The sequence below is a fragment of the Tursiops truncatus genome, chromosome 3 (genome assembly GCF_011762595.2).
Source record: "Tursiops truncatus isolate mTurTru1 chromosome 3, mTurTru1.mat.Y, whole genome shotgun sequence".
In the NCBI taxonomy this organism is placed as follows: Eukaryota; Metazoa; Chordata; class Mammalia; order Artiodactyla; family Delphinidae; genus Tursiops; species Tursiops truncatus.
Genome location: NC_047036.1, coordinates 165420270 through 165444356, shown reverse-complemented (window position 1 = coordinate 165444356; position 24087 = coordinate 165420270). Strand labels below are relative to the sequence as shown.

General features: G+C 49.1%; 1 protein-coding gene and 1 long non-coding RNA gene across 2 annotated transcripts in view; one reads left to right on the top strand and one right to left on the bottom strand.

Moving 5' to 3' along the window:
• The window catches only part of ELAVL1 (ELAV like RNA binding protein 1), a 34964-nt gene extending 16123 nt beyond the window's left edge, over positions 1-18841 (bottom strand). Inside the window, exons 1-2 of the mRNA XM_033854458.2 lie at positions 18691-18841; positions 4280-4469 (exon numbers count right to left, since the gene is read on the bottom strand). Of these exons, the coding sequence (XP_033710349.1) occupies positions 4280-4451 (172 nt within the window). The 5' untranslated portion in view covers positions 4452-4469; positions 18691-18841. The remainder of the gene's footprint in view (positions 1-4279; positions 4470-18690) is intronic.
• Positions 18842-18965: 124 nt separating this feature from the next.
• On the top strand, positions 18966-23783 carry LOC141278392 (uncharacterized). Its single transcript, XR_012331104.1, has 2 exons — positions 18966-19189; positions 19775-23783. It is a non-coding gene; the product is annotated as an uncharacterized lncRNA (long non-coding RNA).
• Positions 23784-24087: the final 304 nt, after the last annotated feature.

The following is a 24087-nucleotide window of genomic DNA, read 5'->3' as shown; positions in this document are numbered from 1 at the left end:
GAATACCACGCAACCCCTGTGACCATGAGACAGCTATGTTCAGTGACAGGGAAAAATGTTCACAGGTACAGGAAGAAAAGTTCCCCACACAGCTTGGGAGGTGCGAGCCCATTTTTGTAAAAGCACATGACTGCTCACAACCGTAAATATGTAAAGAAAACAGTCTGGACGGACATGAACCAAAAAGCTAACAGTTGTGGGATTATGGGTAACTTAAACTTTTCTTCCTGTTTGTCTCATGTTAAATTTTTTTTCTAAAAGGAACAGAGGTGATTTACATTAAGAAAAAAAGTGGTCAGCTGGGTAGGTGTGGAAGGGCATCCCTGCAGCGGGAAGAGTACTGGAGAAATCACAAGAGTGTGACAGCAGGGTGTGTCTGGGAAATGACAAGCAGCTCAGTCTAGCCCAACAGGAGGGTGAATGGGGGGGGTGCAGTGGCTGGGGAAGAGGGGGACAGGGTCTCAAGGAGACTTGGGAGTTGCAGGCCAGGGTATGGGCTTTATCCTGACCAGAGGTGCAAAGCAATGAGACAGAAGCTGAGCATGTAGGCTGGAGTCTGGGGACCAAGTGGCCAGCATGACGTAATGCAGCAAGGTAGAGCCTGGCTCATGGTCCCACGTGGGCCATATGTCATCTGAGGAGGGGCCAGACACCAGGACAGAGAGCAGGGCAGGGCTGCACAGTAAGGCCAGGTAGTGACTGTGGATGCAACAGGCATCAACAAATGCACGTCTCCCACAGGGGGGCCTGGCTGGCCAGAAACACTCTGAATCTCGAGGCCAGCACGTCAAACATTCTCAGCATCCCAGCCACCACCGTGTCCCTGCTTCCTCCTATCACTGGTGCTTGGCCCATGGTCGGCACTCAATAAATATTTGCTGAATGAATGAATGTCTATGTTGATCTGCATTCTCCCCCAATCCCTAGATCTACTCATTCATTCACTCAACAAACACTGACTCTGGCTACATCTGGGAATACAATAGGGTCCTTGCCTCCGAGAACCATAAGGACCTACTGGACCAGAAAGTTCCAACCCCAGTGCAGTGTGGAAACCCACGTTGCAGGTCTGCCTGATTGCTATGGGGACCCAAAGAGCATCTCACGCCGAGTAGATCAGGCCAGGAAAGACATCCTAAAGCAAACGGGGCCCAGGAAGTGAAGGCTTTAAAAGCAGCTGAGTGACAGGGTACATCTGGTATGTTAAAGAGAGATTCCTTTGCCGCAGTTGGGAGAATGGGCTGGAGGGAGCATGGCTGGCCAGTTAAGAGCCTAAAGCAACAGGGCAGGCAGAAGACGACGTGGCCTGGTCTAAGATGGTGGCAGGGGTGATGGAGGAAAAAGGATGGAAGCATCCAGAAGGACCAGTGTCAGGGACACACGTCAAAGGTCATGCTTAGACTTCTGACTGGAGCCACTGAGTGGACGGTGGAGCCATCTGCTAAGATGGGGACCCTGGGAAATAAGCAGTCGGCTTGTGGGAGAGTCAAGGTCAGTTTGGGAAACACTGAGAGGCTGAAGGGCCTAGAAAGTTCTCTCAGGAGAACTTTCTGGTTGAAAGAGAGGTGGCCAAATTGAATGTCCAGCTAAGCTGTGGGTGTGCATCCGCTGACCCGAGGGTTGGCTTAGAAAGAAGAGGAGGCATGGGAATAAGCCGAGGACTGCCTAGGTCAGCGCCTGGGAAGGAGCCGCAAGAGAGACAGAGGGAGGGAGGCCTCAGAGGTAGGAGAAAGCCAGGTTCACGGACCCGAGGGAAGAGGAAGCTTCCAAAAGGAAGAGACAGAGGAGACGGCTCTCTGATTGGGAGGAGAGGGAGGGCATCAGCTGGAGCAGCTCCTCAGTCGGGGGCGATTTGCTCCCCAGGGACATGGCAACATCTGGGAACATTTTTTGGTTTTCACAACTCAGAAGGTGCCCCTGGCATATATACTGGGTGCAGGCCAGGGATGCCGCTGAACAGCCTGCAATGTACAGGACGGCCCTCCCACAAGAGTTATCTAGTTCCAAACGTCAACAGTGCTCAAGCGGAGAAACCGTGAGCTAGAGGGAGTCCAGGCATCTCTTAAACAGCGCAGAGGCTGGAGCGTGTTTGAATGCTGGCAGGTGATCCTGGAAAGACCCACCAGCAAAGTGGGTACTTGCATAACTTGAGGTTCCTGGGATGCCGAGAAGGGAAGGGATCTAGCGCAGAAGTGAGCCAGCTGTTATTTTCATCGTGAAGTAGGAAGCGGCCATCATGTGAGAGGAAAGGGGCCTCAGGGGAGAAAATGCGCTGAAGTGGCTGCTGTGGCACAGGGATGCCCATGTTGTGAACTCGGTTGGGGGTTTCATCAGACGGGGTGCCTGTCTGCTGGGGTGCGAGACTCTCTCTGGGGTGGGCACCTGAGACAGGCCAGGAGAAAGCAGTCAGACATAACCAAGTGCGGGGTTTCACCAGAGCGGTGTAATAAAGGACAAAAGGGAATGAGATGTGAGGCCACGGCCCCGGGAACAGCCTCTAATTAGTTTTCACACACCGGTGGCAGGAGGAGAAAAGTGAATGCAGTAAGTTTTCCATAAAGTCAAGTTCATTCAGTTTAAAGAACTGCTAGCAAGATGCAGAGCTGAAATGCCAACCCAGGCCCACCGACTCCACAACTCCCGGTGCATTACACTCAACTTTGCCCAGAGAGCAGAAAAGGACTATTTCTGTACTGAAATAATTTCCAAATTACGCTTTTGCTGCTTTCGCTGGTTCTCAAAACCAGTTCTCTCCGGACTGATCTTGCCAAATCTAGGTGTTCCTATTAACATAGCTCACATTCCTTTGAAAACCACAACAAGCCAAGAGACAAAGAAGTCAGGAATATCAACAGGACTGAAAATTCCCTTCCACCAGAACATAAAAGGAAAGACTCAGCAGCGCAGGAGAATTTCAAACCCCTCTGAACAAGGACTCTCTTATTCAGGATGGTCTCCTGGAACTGGAGAGAGAGTGTGGCTTCTAGAACATTCCAACACTTCAATTTTGTGTATTATCTAAAGATCCTATTTTGAAGACATTTATTACATTGCAGACTCTCAGAACTGGAAGGGTCCTTAAAGGACTTTTGCGTTCAAAGTCCCGTTCTGATGAACCAACTCCCTGTACAGTAGTCAGCCAGCCTCTACAGGAGTCATCTCGGGTACAGGCACCTTCACGTTACTGGCAAAGGCTGAAAGTCGATGAAGCAGGATGATGAGTACATGGGGTTCAATAATATTACTCTATTTTAATGTAAATTGAAATACAATAAAATATTAGGTTTCTATAATAAATACGGCTTTTGACTTTGAAATTATTTTTCAGTGTAGGGAATCCTGGTCCCACAAGCCAGAGTGGCAGCCAGAGCCCTCCTGAGAGGACCGGCCATTCCTCAGCCCAGTTATGCAGAGAGGAGGAAGAAGAGGAGGAGGGGGGAAGAGGGGAAGAGAGAGAGGACGAGGCTCCCTAAAACGTTCCTCCCTGGGGAGGAAAGAAAGGAAGAAGTGCTTCGGAGCACCTGGTCTCCCCATGTTTTTCTCCAGAGCCCCTGAAACCACGCTCTCAGAACAGAGGCCTCTCTGTAGGGAGGGCCTTACCAGGCACCGGGCCTTGTGCAATCTCTTAGGCAGCTGGCAGCATCAGGATGTAGGCGCCACCATCCCCACTTCATGGATGGGGACACTGAGACAGGGTGGGAGGGTGGGGCTCTGAGCCAGCCTGCCAACCCCACAGCCTGCCCATGACCCGCTGCCCTGCTCCAGCCCCCCTGAGAGTGCAATCTCAGTTTCAGACGTTAAGTTGATAGCACAACAGCAGACAGTCAGGGTGGCCCAAACCTAACGAAGGACAGCCCACAGGGGACTCAGTGTTCTGCTGCGGGCCTGACCTTGTATGTGAGCCTGGGAAGAGAGGGTGGACCTGCCTGGGCCTGCCCCGAGCAGGGCGCTGGCCAGAGTCCCTTCCACACGTGGCACCATGCCCCTTCCAGCTCTCAGACTGTCCCTGTTCTCCTGTCTTCTCATTTTCCCTCCCCTCCCACCGTCGTGTTTTGTATATACTCTCCATCTTATGATGGATTTTTCTCTTTGGGGAACCTACGTCCAATCTTACACTTGGGTGGGGGCAAAACAGAGTTGAGATAAAAATGAAACTTCACAGCTATCATTTCAAGGCTATGGCTCTTCCTGGCTGAGGAGCACTGCAGGGCAAAGAAGACAGTGCTTAGCAGGACGGCCACACGTACCCCCTTTACAAAAACGGCTCTTGTTTCTTTACCTGCTACTTTATCCCGAATAAGTTTTGCAGATTCAACTTCACCAATACTGCTGAACAAACTTCGTAACTCATCCTGGGTCATGTTCTGAGGGAGGTAGTTGACAATCAAATTTGTTCTCCCAATATCATCCCTGCAGTCTTCAGCCATGTGGTCTTCATAACCATTAGACATTGTATTTTTTTTTTAAATCTGCAGGGGGCAAAAAAAAGGGAAGTAAATTCCAAATGTTCATAATGCAGGATATTAAGGCAACGCTCGTGACTGTGTTGCATTTAGACATTTTTCTTTTCAACACTAGAAGTTCAACTTACGTCCACACAAAAACCTGCATGTGGATGTTTATAGCAGCTTTATTCATAACTGCCCCCAAACTGGAAGCAGCCAAGATGCCCTTCAGTAGGTGAATGGAGAAACACAGGCCAGTTGTCTGGTACATGCACACAATGGAGTGTTATTCAGTGCCAAAAAGAAAGGAGCTAGGAAGCCACAAAGGCATGGGGGAACCTTACATGCACACTGCTGAGTGAAAGAAGAGCTTGAAAGGCTACACACTAGAGGGTCTCAGTTATACGACATTGTGGAAAAGGCAAAACTAGAGAGACAGCAAAAAGATTAGTAGTTGCCAGGAGTTGCGGGGAGGGAGGGTGAATAGGCAGAGCACAGGGGGTTTTACCGGGCAGTGACACTATTCTGTATGAGGGTGTAATGGTGGATACACGTCATTATACATTTGTCCAACCCCACAGAACATAACATGAAGAGTAGACTCTAAGGCAAACCCTGGGCTTTAGCTAGCATGTAATAACAACGGCTCATCAATTACAACAAAATACCACACGAAGGCAAGATTTAATAATAGGGGAAACTTTGTGTTGGAGGAGGGGTTTATGGAAACTCACTCTGGACTTCCTTCGCAATCTTTCTGTAAACCTAAAACTGCTCTAAAAATAATGTCTACCGAAACAAAAACAAAACAAGCCCAAGTCCAACCATTTCCACTTACCAAGAGGGCTTTAAAGAAACAAACCGACAAACAATTCCAGCACCACAATTCAAGCCTCTGGGAAAAGTGGGTTGTCTTGAGAACGTTCCAGAGATCTCTGATTGCTTTCTCTCATCTCCACATGCACTACTGATGCAGCTGTACATGGAGGAGCCTGCGAGGTGCACCTGAGCACCCCACCCAGACATGCTGTCTGTACTCTAGCAGGCAGGCAATGGTCCTCTGTGCCCCTTTATTCCCAAGACAGAGCAACTGAGCCAAGAAAGAGGTTAAGATGTCTCTTCCTGTTATAGGAGCTTGGTCTCCAAAGCTGGCAGGCTCTGGAATACCTTTAGCCACCTGCACAAATCTTTACTTTCAGTGACAAATACCAGAGCACAGTGATGGCTTCGGACTAGAGTCAGCTCAAGACCACTCTTCTGGAAGCACCACTCACTCTAGGTTTTGCTCACAGGCACTGCTTTGCGGCTGCCTCGTCCAAGATGTCCCGTGTCTCTGCCTCTAAAGAAATAGGCACCCCATGGGGCTGAAATGTCATCACTGAGAAAAAGGCCCTGCTGCCCATCAGTCGGGGTAGGTTACAGGGGAGCAGCCCACTCCTTTCTCCAGATTCCTACTGCCTAGTTCTGATTTTATGCTTCAAAACCCAGTGCCCAGGGCTTCCCGGGTGGCGCAGTGGTTGAGAATCCGCCTGTCAATGCAGGCGACACAGGTTCAAGCCCTGGTCCGGGAAGATTCCACATGCCGCAGAGCAATGAAGCCCAGTGCGCCACAACTACGGAGCCTGCGCTCTAGAGTCCGTGAGCCACAACTACTGAAGCCCGCAGGCCTAGAGCCCATGCTCCACAACAAGAGAAGCTACCGCAATGAGAAGCCTGCGCACTGCAACAGAGTAGCCCCCCGCTTGCCGCAACTAGAGAAAGCCCATGCACAGCGACGAAGACCTAGAACAGCCAAAAAAACCCAAAAAACAACAACCCAGTGCCCAGTGTCAGGAGCATTTAGCCTCCTCTAAAAATAGCCTTGCCAGTGGTTATATAGAAACCTGAACACATCTCCTGCACAGGATTTCCCATCTGCCCCGAATCAAGAAGCAGAGAGGAATCGGGTCTGGTTCCCTGTTTCCTGGTGGAGACATTCAGGTCTTCTCTACCTTCCCACCCTCTCACTTGCTTCAGACCATACACAACATGCAAAATTAGTCCAGTCTCCCAGAATTTCTTTTATTTATTTGAAAATGTTCTATGCTTCCTGCTCTTTATAAAATATTTCAGCATCAAGAGCCATAAAAGGAAAGATTGGAAACTTAGACTTCATAAGGTTAAAAACTTTTGGAGGGCAAACGCATCACACACAGACAAGCAGCAGACTGGGAGAAAATGCCTGCTGCCTATCATCTTATTCAGAGCTGCGGGTCTCACACTGGGTGATTCTGCCCGCCTCCCCACCCCCCAGCCCCTGGGACAGGGGGCAGTGTCTGGAGACACTGCTGGCTATCAGGACTGGGGGGTGGTGCTGGGCCACTAGCATCTAGTGGGTAGAGGCCAGAGATGCTGTTAAATACTCCATAAAGCACAGGACAGGACAGGACAGCCCCAACCAAGAATGATCTAATCCAAAGTGTCAGTACTGCTGAGGTTGAGAAAAGTTGATTTGGGGCATCTGCAAATTAAAAAGAAAAAACCCACATATCACTAGCAGAGAAGTGGACAAAATACATGAGCTGCAACTAATAGATGCTGGCAATTCATAGAGCTAATAAGCCATGAAAAGAAGCTCAAGTTCACAAACAATGAGGAAAATGCAAAATAAAAAGAGATGCTACTTTGTGTCAGTCAGATGGAATACAATCCAGGATGGATAAAACCCAGTGTAAGTAAGGATAAGGAGGAAAAAACACCCTTATACACCATCGATATGAGTGTGACATGGTACAACCTTTTGGAAGGATAACATGGCCGGTCCTATCAAAATGTTTAATGTGAATGCTACCCTCTGACTCAGGGCTGTAGGAAACTGCTCTACAGAAATAATCATACATATGCAGGAAAACATGTGCGAGGAACACACCGACCCCATGGCTGGTAAAGTGCTGGACACAATCTAAGTATGTTATTAGTGGGGGATAGTTCAATAAATAACAATTTTCAGTAGAAAGCATGGCATTAACGGGTTTAATAAGGAAAAACTCCACAAATCTATTAAACCTTCTGTGGCCATGAGACTAAGATAGATCATTAGCTCAAAAACAAACGAACAAACAAAAACATCTGTTGAAGCCTGAACCAAAGTACAAGGGTTAACTCTGAAGAATTCTAATGCACACTGAAGTTTGCTCAAAATGTGACTCAAATGGTTTTCTTCCTCCTTCCTCTTTTTTTCCTTTATCCCCCTCTCTCTTCACTCTTGTTCTGAGTTAGGCATCCACTCTTCTGCCTTCTCCCTCACCCTGCTTTCATGGAAGATAAACTGGGCAGTAATTACCCCATTCTCGTTATCCAGAGTGGGGTGTCCTCTATGCCTGGTAAAAAGTTAGCTTCCTAAAACAGTGGTTGGCAAACCATGGCCTGCAGGCCAAATTTGTTCAGTCCACCTCCTGTTTTCATAAATAAAGTTTTATTAGCACACAGCTACTCCCATTTGTTTATGAATTGTCTATGGCAGCTTTTGCACTCCAGTGACAGAGCTGAGTAGTTGTGACAGAGACCATATGGTTCACAAAGCTGAAAATATTTACCATCTGGCTCTTTACAGAAAAAGTGTGCCGACCTTTGTTCTAAAATGTAAACAACACAAAAATTTCTTGGAGAAAATCTTTGCGACACCAAGTGAGGCAAAGAGTTCTTAGATACCATGCCAGAAGCCAAATTCATTTAAAATAAATTGACAAACTGGATATCATCAAAATTTAAAACTTCTGCTCTTGCAAATGACACTGCTAGGAAAACTATAATCCACAGACTGGAAGAAAATATTCAAATCACATATCTGAAAAAGGACTTGTATCCAGAACATATTTTTTTAAAAAACCTTTGAAACTTAACAATAAGAAAAAAAAACCCGATTTTAAAATGGCAAAAGATGTAAACAGATACTGAGCCAAAGAAGATATACGGATGGCAAATAAACACATGAAAAGTTTCTCAACATTATCAGTTATTAGGAAAACGCAAAGTAAAACCACATCAAGGGAATTCCCTGGTGCTCTAGTGGTTAGGACTCCACACTTTCATTGCCGAGGGACGGGTTCAATCCCTGGTCAGCGAACTAAGATTCTGCAAGCCGTGTAGTGCTGCCAACAAACAAACAAACGAACCACACTGAAATACCACTACCCGTCTAGGAGGCCTAAAACCAAACAAAACAAGCAAGCAAGCAAACAATGACGACAAAACAGACAATATCAAGTTCTGGTGAGGATGTGGAGAAACTAGAACTTTCATGTACTGCTGGTGGAAATGTAAAAAACGTTACAGCAGGGCTTCCCTGGTGGCGCGGTGGTTGAGAGTCCGCCTGCCGATGCAGGGGACACGGGTTCGTGCCCCGGTCCAGGAGGATCCCACATGCCGCGGAGCGGCTGGGCCCGTGAGCCATGGCCGCTGAGCCTGCGCGTCCGGAGCCTGTGCTCCGCAACGGGAGAGGCCACAACAGTGAGAGGCCCGCCTACCGCAAAAAAAAAAAAAAAAAAAAAGGAAAAAAAATGCATAAAGCTGCTATAAACGGTATCGCATAGGTTTTTATATGAACAAAACTATTTCTTGTACGTGAGGACTAGGCAAAGGTTGCTGGGTCATATGGTAAGAGTATGTTTAGGCATAAGAAAGTGCCAGTCTGTTTCCCACAGTGGCTGTAACGTTTCGTTTTTTTGCAGAACGCCGGCCTCTCACTGTTGTGGCCTCTCCCGTTGCAGAGCACAGGTTCCGTACGCGCAGGCTCAGCGGCCATGGCTCACGGGCCCAGCCGCTCCGCGGCATGCGGGATCCTCCCAGACCGGGGCACGAACCGGTGTCCCCTGCATCGGCAGGCGGACTCTCAACCACTGCGCCACCAGGGAAGCACTATGCATTTTTTTAACACTCGGTTTTTATTATTTATTTATTCTTTTTCATAGTCTTTTCCATTATGGTTTATTACGGGATATTGAATATAGTTCCCTGTGCTATACAGTAGGACCTTGTTTATCCATTCGCTAATAATAGTTTGCATCTGCTAGTTCCAAACTCCCACTCCATCCCTCCCCTCCTGCTTGGCAACCACAGTCTGTTCTCTATGTCTGTACGTCTGTTTCTGTTTTGTAGATAGGTTCATTTGTGCCATATTTTATCATTTTAAAATTTTTATTTACTTATTTGTTTTTGGCTGCACTGGGTCTTCACTGCTGCGCACGGTCTTTCTCTAGTTGTGGCGAGCGGGGGCTACTCTTCATCGCAGCGCGCGGTCTTCTCATTGCGGTGGCTTCTCTTGTTGCGGAGCACGGGCTCTAGGTTTCAGTAGTTTGGCACGTGGGCTTCATAGTTGTGGCTCGAGGGCTCTACAGTGCAGGCTCAGTAGTTGTGGCGCACAGGCTTAGCCACATGTGGGATCTTCCCGTACCAGGGCTCGGACCCATGTCCTCTGCATTGGCAGGCGGATTCTTAACCACTGTGCCACCAGGGAAGTCCCCATGCCGTACTTTAGATTCCACATATAAGTGATATCATATGATATTTGTCTTGCTCTTTCTGACTTACTTCATTTAGTATGATAATCTCTAGGTCCATCCATGTAGCTGCAAAGACATTATTTCATTCTTTTTTATGGCTTAGTAGTATTCCATTGTATATATGTATCACATCTTCTTTATCCATTCATCTGTCAATGGACGTTTAGGTTGTTTCCATGTCTTGTAAATAGTGCTGCTATGAACATAGGGGTGCATGTCCCTTTTTGAATTAGAGTTTTGTCTGGATATATGCCCAAGAGTGGGATTGCTGGATCATATGGTAACTCTGTTTTTAGGTTTTCTGAGGAACCTCCATACTGTTCTCCAAAGTGGCTGTACCCATTTACATTCCCACCAATAGTGTAGGAGGGTTCCTTTTTTCACCACACCCTCTCCAGCATTTATTATGTGTAGAGTTTTTAAAATATATATATATATTTAAGTTAATTAATTAATTTATGGCTGCATTGGGTCTTTGTTGCTGCACGCAGGTTTTCTCTAGTTGCAGTGAGCAGAGGCTACTCTTCGCTGCGGTGCATGGGCTTCTCATTGCGGTGGCTTCTCTTGTTGTGGAGCACAGGCTCTAGGCACGTGGGTTTCAGTAGTTGTGGCTCACAGGCTCTAGCACGCAGGCTCAGTAGTTGTGGCGCACGGGCTTAGTTGCTCCGCGGCATGTGGGATCTTCCCGGACCAGGGCTCAAACCTGTGTCCCCAGCATTGGCAGGTGGATTCTTAACCACTGCACCACCAGGGAAGTCCTATGTGTAGAGTTTTTGATGATGGCCATTCTGAGTAGTGTGAGGTGGTACCTCATTGTAGTTTTGATTTGCATTTCTCTAATAATTAGTGATGTTGAGCACCTTTTCATATGCCTATTGCCCACCTGTATGTCTTCTTTGGAGAAATGTCTACTTAGGTCTTCTGCCCATGTTTCGATTGAGTTGTTTCTTTGTTATTGAGTTGTATGAGCTGTTTGTATATTTTGGAAAGTAAGCCCTTGTTGGTAGCATTGTTTGTAAACATCCTCTCCCAGTCTGTAGGTTGTCTTTTTCATTTTGTTTATGGTTTCCTTTGCCGTGCAAAAGCTTGTAAGTTTGACTAGGTCCCACTTGTTTATTTTTGCTTTTATTTCTATTGCCTTGGGAGACTGACCTAAGAAAACATTGGTACAATTTATGTCAGAGAATGTTTTGCCTATGTTCTCTTCTAGGAGTTTTATGGTGCCATGTCTAATATTTAAGTCTTTATTTATTTTTGTGTATGGTGTGAGGTGGTGTCTTAACTTCTTTGATTTACACGCAGAGCAGCTTTCTTCATAATCACCAAAAACTGCAACAACCCAAATGTCCCTCAAACCTTCAGTGGATAAACTATAGTACACCATACAATGGAATACTACTCAGCAATACAAAGGTACTACTATTCACGCAATTTGTATGAACCTCAAATACATTTTGCTCAATGAAACAAACCAGACTCAAGGCTACTGCATGATTCCATTCTGGAAAAGGCAAAATCACAGGGATAGATCAGTGGTTGCTGGGCGCAGGGAGCAGGGGAAGGGTTGACACAGGGGGAGCATGAGGAAATAGTTTTGTTTCCCGGGCAATAAAATTTTCCAATATCACGATCATGGTGGTGGTCACTCATTTATCAAAACTCAACTCTACACCAAAAACTGGATTAAAAAATAAATTTTAAAAGATTTAAAAAGTGAAGCTTCTGCACGACCGCCCTGCTCCTCGGCATGCTGACTCCTCATGACTGACGGGCCCAGCCAAGGCTGAGCGGGCCCCATTCTTGGTCAACTGGCAACAATGAAGAACCCAAACACCAAGAGCACAGTTTCTCGGTGCTTCAGTGCCACCCTGCCATCCAGGCCCCTTCCCCTGACCTTTCCAAACCTGCATATCTGATACAGGGCCAAACCAGCTCTGTTCCCACAAGTACCAACTACAACCTGGCCTTGGCATCTGCCTGACAATCAATGACTCCCAGTCATGGCCACCTCTGGCCACCTCTCACTCAGCGTGTCTCTCTCCGCGTGGCTGTCCTGTGGACTCCTCCAGGTTGTCGCACTCAGCCCCATCAAGCTAGCCCCTCCCCCGGCTCTCCCTGTCAGTGGGGTCACCACCTGCTGAGGCTCAGAGGTTACATGACTTTGCTCAGGGGCAGTCATCACACTGTTAATCAGTGGCAGGGCCAGGCCTTGAGCTATGGCTACAGAGCAGTCTTTCAAGGATGAAACACCAGGCCCTTTGCGATGGCCCCTGCTTGTCCCCCTTCTCCCCTCACTTGAGCTCCCCCAGCACGCCACAGACCTTCATCTTCCTGTGCCTTTGTTATGGCTGCTCCCTTGGCAGGGACTGCCCGCCGTCTCCACCACCTCCTCACTTGTCTTTAAAGAGTCTCCCAGGACGCTTGGTTGCTCTAGTTCTCAGTGCTCGTATACCACTGGCGTGAACCTTTATTATTGCATGAATCACTCCAACTCGTAATTAGTTGCTTTTCACCCACAGCACTGGTGAAAGCCTTGAGGCCCAAGGCTTCAAGGCCAAGGGTCCCCAGGTAAACCCAAGGTACCTGGCAAAATGTAGGTGCATCATGCAGGCACACACAGGAGGGGGGAACAGACACAGGGTCTCAGACTCACCTGGGAATCATGTGTATTTGGTGCATTCTTTTACATTAAAGAAGGGTGGTTGGAAATTGTACTGACAGTCTATTAATACACTTAGTATCTTACTTTTTTAGAATCATCCCATCCCATCCCAACCCACAGAATCAAAGTCAATTGCAGGGAGCAAAAGGGAAACTTAGTTTAGCAAAGCAATTCCTGCTGATTCGGAAATGTTTCTGGTAACAGATATACCATGCAGAAGTCCTTTTAGGATGATCTCTGAGGGTTTTCAGCCCTACTGCACTATTTTAAGCGATCCTGGTTGTCTGTGTGACTTCAAAGATGTTGTTCACATCAGTAGTATACCTACTATGTATATAAGGAACAGATACAATATCTATGTACGTGTACATGTGTATGTATATATATAAATATAAACGACGTAAAAACATGCGTAGATGGTACCTATGTAAAGGAGCAAGACCGGATTCCATCAGGCACCCCTGAGAATCTGTCTCATTTTATAGTCACAGAGCAGGCTTTCTAAACTACTTGGGCCAGAACAAAACTAGAACAGTCAAATATAACCTCAGGCTCAACCCTGACACTTCACACATCCTACGACAGGGCTTGGACTCAATTGTTTCTGCAGTCCTTTCCAGATGTATAGTCCTGAGTTCTTCAAGGTAAAAGTCTTAGGAATGCAAGGTCACCCAAGAAACGCTGTGGTGCCAGAAAGAAACTGAAGGCACCACCTGACCCAATTATAAGTGCTACGCAAGGTGAGGGCTCTTTTAGGTCGACTTGATCCGCGTTTCCTTACTCGTCCCTTCCCACCGCCCACAGAGGGGAAAGATGCCCAGTGGGCAGCTCATCTAAGTCACAGCAACTCCACGCCTGCCAGCCTGAGAAGCCCAGGGGAGGGGCAGAGCAGGTGCCCATCGGTGCAGCCCAGTGTCTGGCCCAGTCAAAGTGCCCCATGGGTCCCAAGGGGACCTGATCAGACCCAGAGCGCTGCTAGGAGTCCTGGCTTCTTTCTGGCTGGTCAAGGGCCCTCCAGGGCTCTCACAGGGAACTGCAAAGCAACATGGCACAGCGGGAAAAACTCACGGGCTTTGACAGACCTGAGTTCCAACACTAACCCTACGGCTAATCATCCGAACCACTGTGGGGACGTCACTTCCTTTCCCTGAGCTTCCGTTTCCTTGCCTGCAAACTGGGGTGTTACCCACTGCTCTGCAGCTCTCAACACACTTCCCGACACTTGGTGAGCGCCCACTTCACCACTCACCTCAGGTTTACTAAGGAACACTTTGACCCTTTCCCCTTGGGACCCTGGAACCGATCCGCACCTTTGAGGCCATTTCTAATGGGCCTGGGTTCCACGGAAGCCACATGCGGTTCTACCAGCCTGGGCCCACGAGCGCAGCGCCCCATGGAACGTGTAAGATCTCGCGGGTAGTCCTGCTCAATCACTCACCAGTCGCACACGCAACCTTGGACGAATCAGCGGGCCTCCTTATCTGTTCACCAAAGATATGAACCTTATTCAAGTCTTGTCCCCCTACTCTTACTTTATCAACAAAATCAAGGTGAGCGCGTGTCTCCCTGCCCTCCCCACCTCCAGCTGCAAACACCTTCATCTCCTCTCCGCCTGTCCTCGCCCCCCTCTTCAAACCTCCTCCTCCCCCGAATTACTTCATTTGGTGGCACACGCACGCACTTGTCCCCCAGGCCACCTCTGTCCATCCCCCAAACCTAAGTAAGCACCAAGTTCTGCCAGTTTTACATCTGAGATGTCTCACTCTCCCTCCATCTCACTGCCATCATCCTTGTTCAGGTCACTGTCACCTCTTGCGTAGACTGACTCCTAACTGGTCTCCCCGCCACACGATTATTTCGAACCGAGAGTCATTTGGTCTTCTCCCTCCAGATCACTCCTGTTCCTTCTGTCTCCCCATTTCTGTTCGTGGTGACATCAGTCTTGCCACTGGGTTGCTCTGGACTGTTCCCTCTCCTGTAAATCTTTCCTCTGGCATGAATGCCTGTCTGATGGGTAGCTGGATCCAGTCACTTCTGAGCTCCTTTCTAACTCTTCCTTCGCCCAGCACACATGGAGTGCGACCACGTGCCAGCACGAGCAAGGCAGTGTGTGTATAAGATAAAGAAGCAATCCCAGTCCCAACCCTCAAACTCAGGCCAGTACCAGACCAGCTCAGTACCGCAAAAGCCTTTGACTGGTCTGTCCATCCTAACCTCTCACTCAGAAAAGCGATCTTCTGAGCTCACCTCTTGACTGTGCCCAGAAACCCTCTACCACCTGACCATGGCATACTTTTCTAGATTTATCTCCAAGTCCACCTTCTTGACCCTCTGCCTGCCCAAACTGGTCCCCTCAGGCTTCCGGACCTGTTTGCACTCGCCTCGTTTCTTACTCACTCGGGCTGCTGGCCGCACCTGGAAACTGTTGCCTACGCCTCTCTGGTCACAGCGACCAGTTTGGACACCGGCCCTTTCATCAAGAACAAAACCCAAGCAACGGACAATCATTTCTTTCAATAGTCTCGATGCTGTCACCACTCACGGCTTCCTCTTTTCATTACTTTAATCTCACACATCTATGTCTTTTCTCACCAATTCAGGGTGTAAATTCCTCAAGGAGGCAATTTCTTCCACTTCTCCCCGTTCCCCACAACAATGAGCAAGCGGTAAGGTTACGTGGGCTCAGTCTATAAAACTGTGCTCACTGACTTGGCCAGTACACGCGAGGCCCTGGGTCACGTGAGGATGGACAGTGATCATATGAGCGAGTCCCGTCAACACATATGGACACAGACAGTACCTTCTGCCACCTTCCCACTTCCTGTCTGTATATCCACGTACGCGCACCCTACTCGAGTGATGTGCTGTTTTGTCCACGTCTACATTCTAAACTGCTCCTTCTCCAGCCTTCTGTTTCTCTTAGTGACCGTATCCATCTGCCAGGCACTCAGGCAGGGACCCAGAATCATCCACCCATGTTTTCTCTAGCTCACGTCCCACAGCTAAACACCCACTGAGCCCTGTGTCCTTTACCCCCTAACCGTGTCTCAAACCCACCCCCTCTCTCTCCCGACTACAGCCCTGGGTCATATTAGCAACTTTTCTGCTTTATGGGAAAGTAATCACCTCCTCAATGGTTTGCCAGCCTTCAGCAATATCCCCCTCCAGCGTGCAGAACTGACCCCTTCACTGTGGACTGAAACTGCCCAACAGACACCCTTGGCCTGGCCTACAGGCCAACAGCCAAGTCCTCTGCACACCAGCTGTGCGAGTCCTCTTGCCGCCCCTCACTTCACCTTTCTTACCTCTGAGATACCAGACCCCATGTGGTTCCCTGAACAAACCTAGATGTTCCCACCTCCGTGCCTTTGCGGATGCTGTCCCAATCTCCTGCCAAGCCCTTCCCCCCCAGTCTTGGCCTGGCTAACGCCTCCCCTCACGCTTCACCTCCTCGGGAAGCATTCTGTGGTCTCCTTTGCCCACCAAGGCTAGGTTAACAGTTTTTGTGCTTCCATCAGCCAGCGCATAACAATCACCACACTCAACAGAGTGGGCTAAAACGATCTATGCACACATCGCAATCACCAGTGCCTCCCCAGAGCCTAGCACAGGACCTGGGACACAGTAGCGGAGCGGAGAGAGTTGGTTAAAGGCGGGAAGCAAGACTAACTTCCCTTCCCTAGGCTGGTTTCCTCTGGTCTTCCCCTGACCCAAAATCTCAGGTCGGCCTCGCTGCTTCACTACTGCCACCTAGGGGTGAAAGGAGGTAACTGCACCTCTTTCACCATTCAGCATTTAATTTGATTCCATTGAATGAGATGGGAACACAGGCGAGGTAACAGTTGACTCCAGCGTGGGTAGAGAAAGAGTGGCAGTCAGGGGAGGCTTCAAATGGTGAGTGAGTTCTGACCTGGGCCACACAGCATGAGAAAGAGATCTCTAGGTGGAGGAAAACGGCATTCCAGGCAATGGGGGCAACAGGCAGAGGGTGTCAGAGTTTAGGGCCTATGTGCAGGTGAACTCAGAAAGGAGGGGAGCGTTAGAAAGTGCAAGACCTGGGACCCCAAACTTTAGCTTTTAAGCCACCTAAAGAGGTTAAAAAATTAATTTTTTTTCCACCCAAAGACTCTTAATTGCGAGTAACATAACCAGATCTGCATTTAAAAGAGACAGCTCTTGCTGGAGTGTGGAAAGATTATAGAGATGGGAGGCGGGAGTGAGAGAGGCAAAAGCAAGGCATTAGGAAGATGGTATTTTCATAATTCTCCTCTCATTTTCCACTTGCTGCCCCATGACCTCAGATTGAACACATCCAACCTGAAAGTCCGCCTCCTCAAAACCAAGTGCTTCAACATAAACGTGATTTATTTCCACATTTTGAGATGTTCTTATATATTGGCTTCTTCATAGGCCATGAAGTCGCAGAATTTTATAACAGATCCCACCACAGAGCTTTGCACACTGAAAATGCTCAATGACAATTGAATGGAATGTCTCTCGGGGTCCCCCAGACCCTGGGATTATAAGAACAGTAAACCCCAGTAGTTAAGAGTAAGGACTCTGAGTCAGAGGGCCTGAGTTCAAATCCTGCCATCAGCCACTTTCCTGTGTGAGACTGGTCTCATTAAGTGACCCATCGAAACCTCAGTTTCTTTGTTCCTAAAATGGAAATTACAACACACAGCACCTACCTCAAGGGCTGGAGATAAACATCTGTGAGTAGAAAGCACACAGTAAATCCCCACTAAATATTACTGTCAGCTACTTATAACATTATAAATTCAGTGTCTACCAGGCACAGGTCACACACGATGCAAGGCGCTTCCCACACCCTTAAATCTGCAGGGCAATATTCTAATCCATCCCATTTTACAGATAAGAAAACTAAGGCTCCCACAGTTGAGTTTGTTCAACGTCTCGGGAGCACTGGATTCCAAGGCATCAGAGATGGGGCTAGGGGACCTGTTAGTGGAAGATCATTTAGTCCAGTGGTGGTTCTCACACGTGTGAGTGTGTATGTGTGTGATACTCTGGGCAATGTCTGCAGATATTTTTGATCTTCACAACTGGGGAATGAGGACACTGCTGGCGTCTAGTGAGTAGAGGCCAGGGATGATACCCAACATCCTACAACACACAGGACAGCTCCCCCCACCCCAAACCAAGAATGATCAGACCCAAAATGTCAGTAGTGCCAAGGCTGAGAAACCCTTCTCTAGTGAATCCTCCTCCCCATCGTCCCACTTCTGGAGCATTGGCTATCCGGATCCCCCATGAATACTTTCAGTAAGGGGGGGTGTGTGCTCTATTCCTCCAGGGGCAGCACCTGCAGAAGTCCTTACCCACCTGCCCTACACACGGCAGGTATTAGAACCCATTTTAATAAGCCTAGCAGCAAAGGACGCCGGAAAAGGAAGAGCATCCATACCCCATTGTTCAATTGCCTGCAGTTTGTGTTTTCAACACACACACACACACACTTTACAAATCCAAACGTCCCACGCCCCAAAAATTGTTTGTTAGAGATGGCGTTCAAAAAAAAATTTTTTTTTCTAGGACTCTCATACATACTGAAGGGTTTGCACACTTCTAGGAGGACCTCAGATCGGCCGCGGTCCTCTGACAACGACCACAAAAGAATGTGTAGGATTTCCCGGGGGAGCGAGCCCGTGGGCCGTGACCTCTGCGCGCGGAAGACGCCCACCCCACTCCCTCGCCTCTGGCTTCGCTCTCCCGCCCCCGGATACCCGGCCTGCAAGGCTACTCGGGCCCGGCCTCGGAACCCGGCCGCCAGGCGCGTGCCCACGCCGTGCCCCCCTATCCCGGCCCTCCCGGCGGCCGAGGAATCCGGCCTGGGGCCTGTCGCCGGCGCCCACACCGGCCGGCCCCAGCCCGCTCGCCGAGGCCCGCGCGCGTCCCCTCCTGGCCCGGCGCGGCCTGGGCCTCCACCGGTGCAGGCCCGCGAGCGCCCGCGGCCCGGCCAGGCGAGATCAGGCCTGCCGCGGCCTACCCCGTCGGGCACCGCCAAAGGCCCCCGCCTCACCTGGAAGTGGGCGGGCGGGCCCGGGTCTGCTCCGGGGCGGGCGGGCGGCGGCGACGCGGCGCTAACGGCTCCGCTCGGCCTCGGTAGCGGTGGCGGCGGCGGCGGCGACGGCGACGGCAGCGGCGGCTCCTCCTCAGCGCGCACGACCCGCTCCGGCCCACGGCCCGGACACGCCCCCCCGGCGCGCGCGCCCATTGGCCGGCGTCCGCCACGGCGCGCTCCTCATTGGTCCGCGTTGCTGTCGCGGCGAACCGGGGCGCACGGCGGGGGCGGGACTTCCGTCTGGCGCCGCCTGAGGAGGGATCGGCTGCAGGCAGAGACGCGGGTGGCCAGCGATGGCCGCGGAGGGGGCGGACTGGGGCCTGGACCACGGAGGCCGATGGATGGCGGTGGCCGAAGGGCCATGCCACTTGTCGAGGGCATGCTGTGGGTCTCGCGCCTGTCTGTCCCGCCGCCGCCGCCGCCGCGGCCGCCGTCACCACCCTGCGAGGTAGGAACGGTAAGCACGCCAGGGCTCTCGGGACAGAACTCGGGTTCGAATCCCGGCCCCGACGTTTCAGCACTACGTGCCGTTGGGCATGGGCTTACGTCACGTCGCCGGGCCTCAGTTTCCTTATCAGGTGTAGTGAGGAAGTGGGGCCTGGGACGTGATCAGTGTACCATCAGTGTTGATTATTAGAACTAGCGGGTTTCCAGAGGCTCTGCCTAACATCCATTCATTAAAATTTAATTGAGCGCCTACTATGTGCCAGTCACTGTATGGACAGTGAACAGACAAAAATACCTGCCTCTATTTGGCTGACATTCTAGACTGGCGCTGTCCATGAGAAATGTAAGCGAACCACAAATGTTACCCACGCGCATAATTTAACATTTCTCGTAGCCATACTAAAGGATAAAAAAAAAAGAGAAAGAGAGAGAGAGAGAAACAAGTGATGTTAATTTTAATCATGTGTTTTATTTAATCCAATTTATGTCCAAAATGTTATTTCAGCGTGTAACCAATATAAAAAGGTATGAGATCTTTTTACATTCTCTTTTCTTTTCATGCCTTTGAAATCTGGTATGTCTTTTACACTCACAGCCCATCTGAAGTTAGACTGGCTACGTTTCAAGGGCTCAACAGCCACAACTGATAGCAGCTACCGCATCGGACCATGCAGAGCTAGATGGGGAGGCAGGAAAGAAATCAAGTGGATTCCACACCAAGTGGTGAAAAGTGGTAAGACTGAAAAGTAAATTGGACATAGGGCAAGGGTGGGGTGTGGAGGTTGCAGTTTGAAAGAGGGCTGTCAGGAAGGTTGAGAAGATAGGATTTGCAGAAGGACCCCAAGGAGTCAAGAACACTGAACCAATAATCATGCCATTTATGGTTTTGTGCAGTGTTCGTCCAATAGAACTTTCTGTAATGATGGGCATGTTGGTTTTTTTTTTATCAGCACTGCCTAATTTAATAGCCACTAGCTCCATGTGGCTTTTGGGCCCTTGACATGTGGCTGGTGGCACTGAAGAACTGAGTTTTTAATGTACTTAATTTTTATTTAATTTAAATTTGGTCACCTAGAGCTCGTGGCTCCCAGAGTGGATGGCATAGATTTAGTAGAATGTCGACAAGTCCAGTGCTCTGAGTTGAGCTTGTACTGTGTGCTGAATGCTTTATGTGGGTTCTATGGAGTCCTTACAATAGCTCTGTGAGAGGGGAGCTATAGTCACTGTCACCATGATGAATAATGTAGTCTTTCATTCATTCGTCTGTGCTTTATCCTTGCTATCATTAATAGACTTTGTTTCTTAGAAGAATTTCAGATTTGCAGAAATGTTGCATAGAAGATACAGGGTTGCCATTTTCCCCATACCATTTCCCTGTTTGTAACATCTTTCATTAGTATGATACATTTGTTACACTTAATGAACCAATATCGATACATTATTGTCAACCACAGTTCATGTTTGTTTAGATTTCCTTTGTTTTTACCTAATGTCCTTTTTCTCTTCCAGAATCTCATCTAGGATACCACATTACATTTAGTTGTCTTCTCTCTCTAAAAAGAGATATAATTGACATACAATATTGCATTCGTTTTATGTATACAACATAATGATTTGATACATGTATATATTGCAAAATGATCACAATAAGTTTGGTTAATGATTAACCTCCATCACCACACATAGTTACAATTTTTTTTTCCCTTGTGATGAGAACTTTTTAAGATCTATTCTTGGGACTTCCCTGGAGGTCCAGTGGTTAAGAATCCGGGCAGTGGGCATGGGTTCGATCCCTGGTCGGGGAACTAAAACCCCACATACCGCATGGTGCGGCCAAAAAACCAAAAAAATCCCTTTAAAAAAAAAAATTTATTTATCTGGCTGCACTGGGTCTGAGTTGCGGCACGCGGCATCTTCATTGCAGCTTGCAGCATGCAGGATCTAGCTCCCTGACCAGGGCTCGAACCCGGACCGCCTGCATTGGGAGTGCGGAGTCTTAACTGCTGGACCACCAGGGAAGTCCCAAAATCTATTCTCTTAGTTGTCCTGTCCCTTTAGGCTCCTCTTGGCTTTGTCAGGTTCTCCAACTTTCCTCGTTTTTGACGGTCTTGATGGTTCTGAGAAGGGCTGGTCAAATATTTGGTAGGGGGCTTCCCTGGTGGTGCAGTGGTTGAGAGTCCGCCTGCCGATGCAGGGGACACGGGTTCGTGCCCCGGTCCGGGAAGATCCCACATGCCGCAGAGCAGCTGGGCCTGTGAGCCATGGCTGCTGAGCCTGCGCATCTGGAGCCTGTGCTCCGCAATGGGAGAGGCCACAGCAGGGAGAGGCCCGCGTACCGCAAAAAAAAATATTTGGTAGGATGTCCCTCTATTGGCATTTGTCTGGTATTTTTCCGTGGTAATACTGGGATGATGGGTTTGAGGGAGGAAGACCAAAGAGGTAAAGTGCTATCCTTATTACATCATATCAAGGATACATACTATCAGCTTTATTTATGCATGTTGATATTGGCTTTCATCACCTGGCAGAGTTAGTATTTGTCAGGTTTCTCCACTATAAAGTCACTTTTCCCCCCTTTCCTTTGGAAGGTAGTCACTATGTGCAGCCCACACGGAGAGTGGAGATGTCTGTTCCCCTTCTCAAGGGTGGATATCTACTTAAGTTATATGGAATTCTTCTGCATGAAAGACTTACCTCTTCTTCCCCCCATTTATTAGTTTATCCAATCTTTTTTTTTTTTTTCTTTTGCCGCGCTGCACAGCTCTTGGGATCCTAGTTCCCCAACCAGGGAACGAATTCCAGCCCTTGGCAGTAAAAGCACTGAGTGCTGAGTCCTAACCACTGGACTTCCAAGGAAGTCCCCAGGTTATTCTTGTTATCTCTCTCAGCACATGCTCTGAGGGTCCGTGAGATCAGGAGACAGAAAGATGACTCAGCTTGGGTTCCTGCTCTCGAGGACATCACTGCTGCAAGGGAGAAGAGGACGTGTAGACACATAAACCCAGTTAGTGTGACGAGGGCCAGGCACAGAGCACCACCTCTCATGAGGGCAGCGTCTGGGCCAGAGGACAGCAGGAGCAAGGGTCTACCAGCCAGAGGATGTGGGAAGTGGGGCTTCCAGATAGAGGGACCAGCCAGAGCAAAGGCACAGCTTTTGTTCCCGAGCGTGGTTCAGGAGCAGGGAGCGGTGGGACACGCCAAATGCAGGTCATGAGGAAAGAGGATGGTGAGATGGGACTGGAGAAGTGTCTGTCTCCAGCTGCAAAGGGCCCTAGAGAGTCAGGCAGGGAAGGTGGGATTTTATCCATCAGACCAGGAGCCGGCAGACTACAGCCCGATTCCACCCATGGCTCTTCTTTTGTACCGCCTGTGAGCTACAAACGAGTTTTACACTTTTTTATTTTTTAATAAATTTGTTTATTTTATTTATTTATTTTTGGCTGTGTTGGGTCTTTGTTGCCGCACCCAGGCTTTCTCTAGATGCGCAGAGCGGGGGCTACTCTTTGTTGTGGTGGGCGTGTTTCTCATTGCGGTGGCTTCTCTTGTTGCAGAGCACGGGCTCTAGGCGTGCAGGCTTCAGTAGTTGTGGCATGAGGGCTGAGTAGTTGTGGCTCACGGGCTCTAGAGCGCAGGCTCAGTAGTTGTGGCGCATGGGCTTAGTTGCTCTGCGGCATGTGGGATCTTCCCTGACCAGGGATCAAACCCGTGTCCCCTGCATTGGCAGGCAGATTCTTAACCACTGTGCCACCCGGGAAGTCCCTACATTTTTAAATGGCTGGAAAAAAACAAAAGAAGAATAGCATTTTGTGACATGGGAAAATTACATGACGTGCAGTTTCAGCATCCATCAAGTTTGATGGTAACACAGCCGCACCTGTCGTCCACATGTTGCTGGTGGCTGCTTTCAGGCCGCAGGAGCAGAGGTGGACTTGCTCAGGCAGGGCCCGCTTTCTGGCTACGTAAACGATGCAGTGACACAGGGTCTTGCACTTCTGCTGTCACTGTTCTGAAATTCTTAATCTATGCATGAGGAGCCCCATGTTTTTATCTTGCACCAGGCTCTATAAATTGTGTAGCCAATCTTGGCAACAGAGATCAGATGGCCCACAAAGCCTAAAATATTTACCCTGGGGCCCTTTTCAGAAAAAGTAGGTTGGTCTTGCTGTGGTGAGCAGAATAACTGCCCCACAAGCGGTCCAGGTCCTGGTCTCCTGGACCTGTGAAGGTGTTCCCTGACCTGGCAAGAGGGACTTTGCACATGGGATTAAGGATCTGGAGATGGGCAGGTGACCCTGGATTATCTGTATGAGACCAGTGTCATCACAAGTGTCCTTATCAGAGGGAGGCAGGAGGGGCAGAGAAGGAGATGCAGCAGTACTATAAGCAGTGATGCCATTGACATCTTTGAAGATGGAGGACGTGGCCATGAGCCAAAGAATGCGGGCGGCCTGTAGAAGCCAGAAAAGGCAGGGAAACAGATTCTCTCCTAGCACCTCCAGGAGGACCGCAGACCCACCGGCACCTTGATTTTAACCCGGTAAGACTAACTTTGGACTTCTGACCTCCAGGACTGTAAGATAATAAATGTGTCTTGTTTTAAGCCACCAAGGTTGTGGTCATTTACTGTAGCAGCCACAGGACCCTGATATTCCTGCCACAGGCACTGGGCACCTAAAAGAATTTGTCTTTCAGCCAAAGAGAATTTTAAATGAGACACTTAACATGATTCTTTGCTTATTTGTTAGAAGGAAGGGACCCAGAGGCAGGCGGGGTGTGCACTCTTCAAAAGAGGCAGGCTGTCAAGAAAACCCCACGGGAGAGCTGTCAAAGCAAGCATGGGTGGGATGTGGAGAGGAGGAGGATTCCAGATGTCTTAGAGGTGGGATCTCTTGGACTCAGTGACAGTCA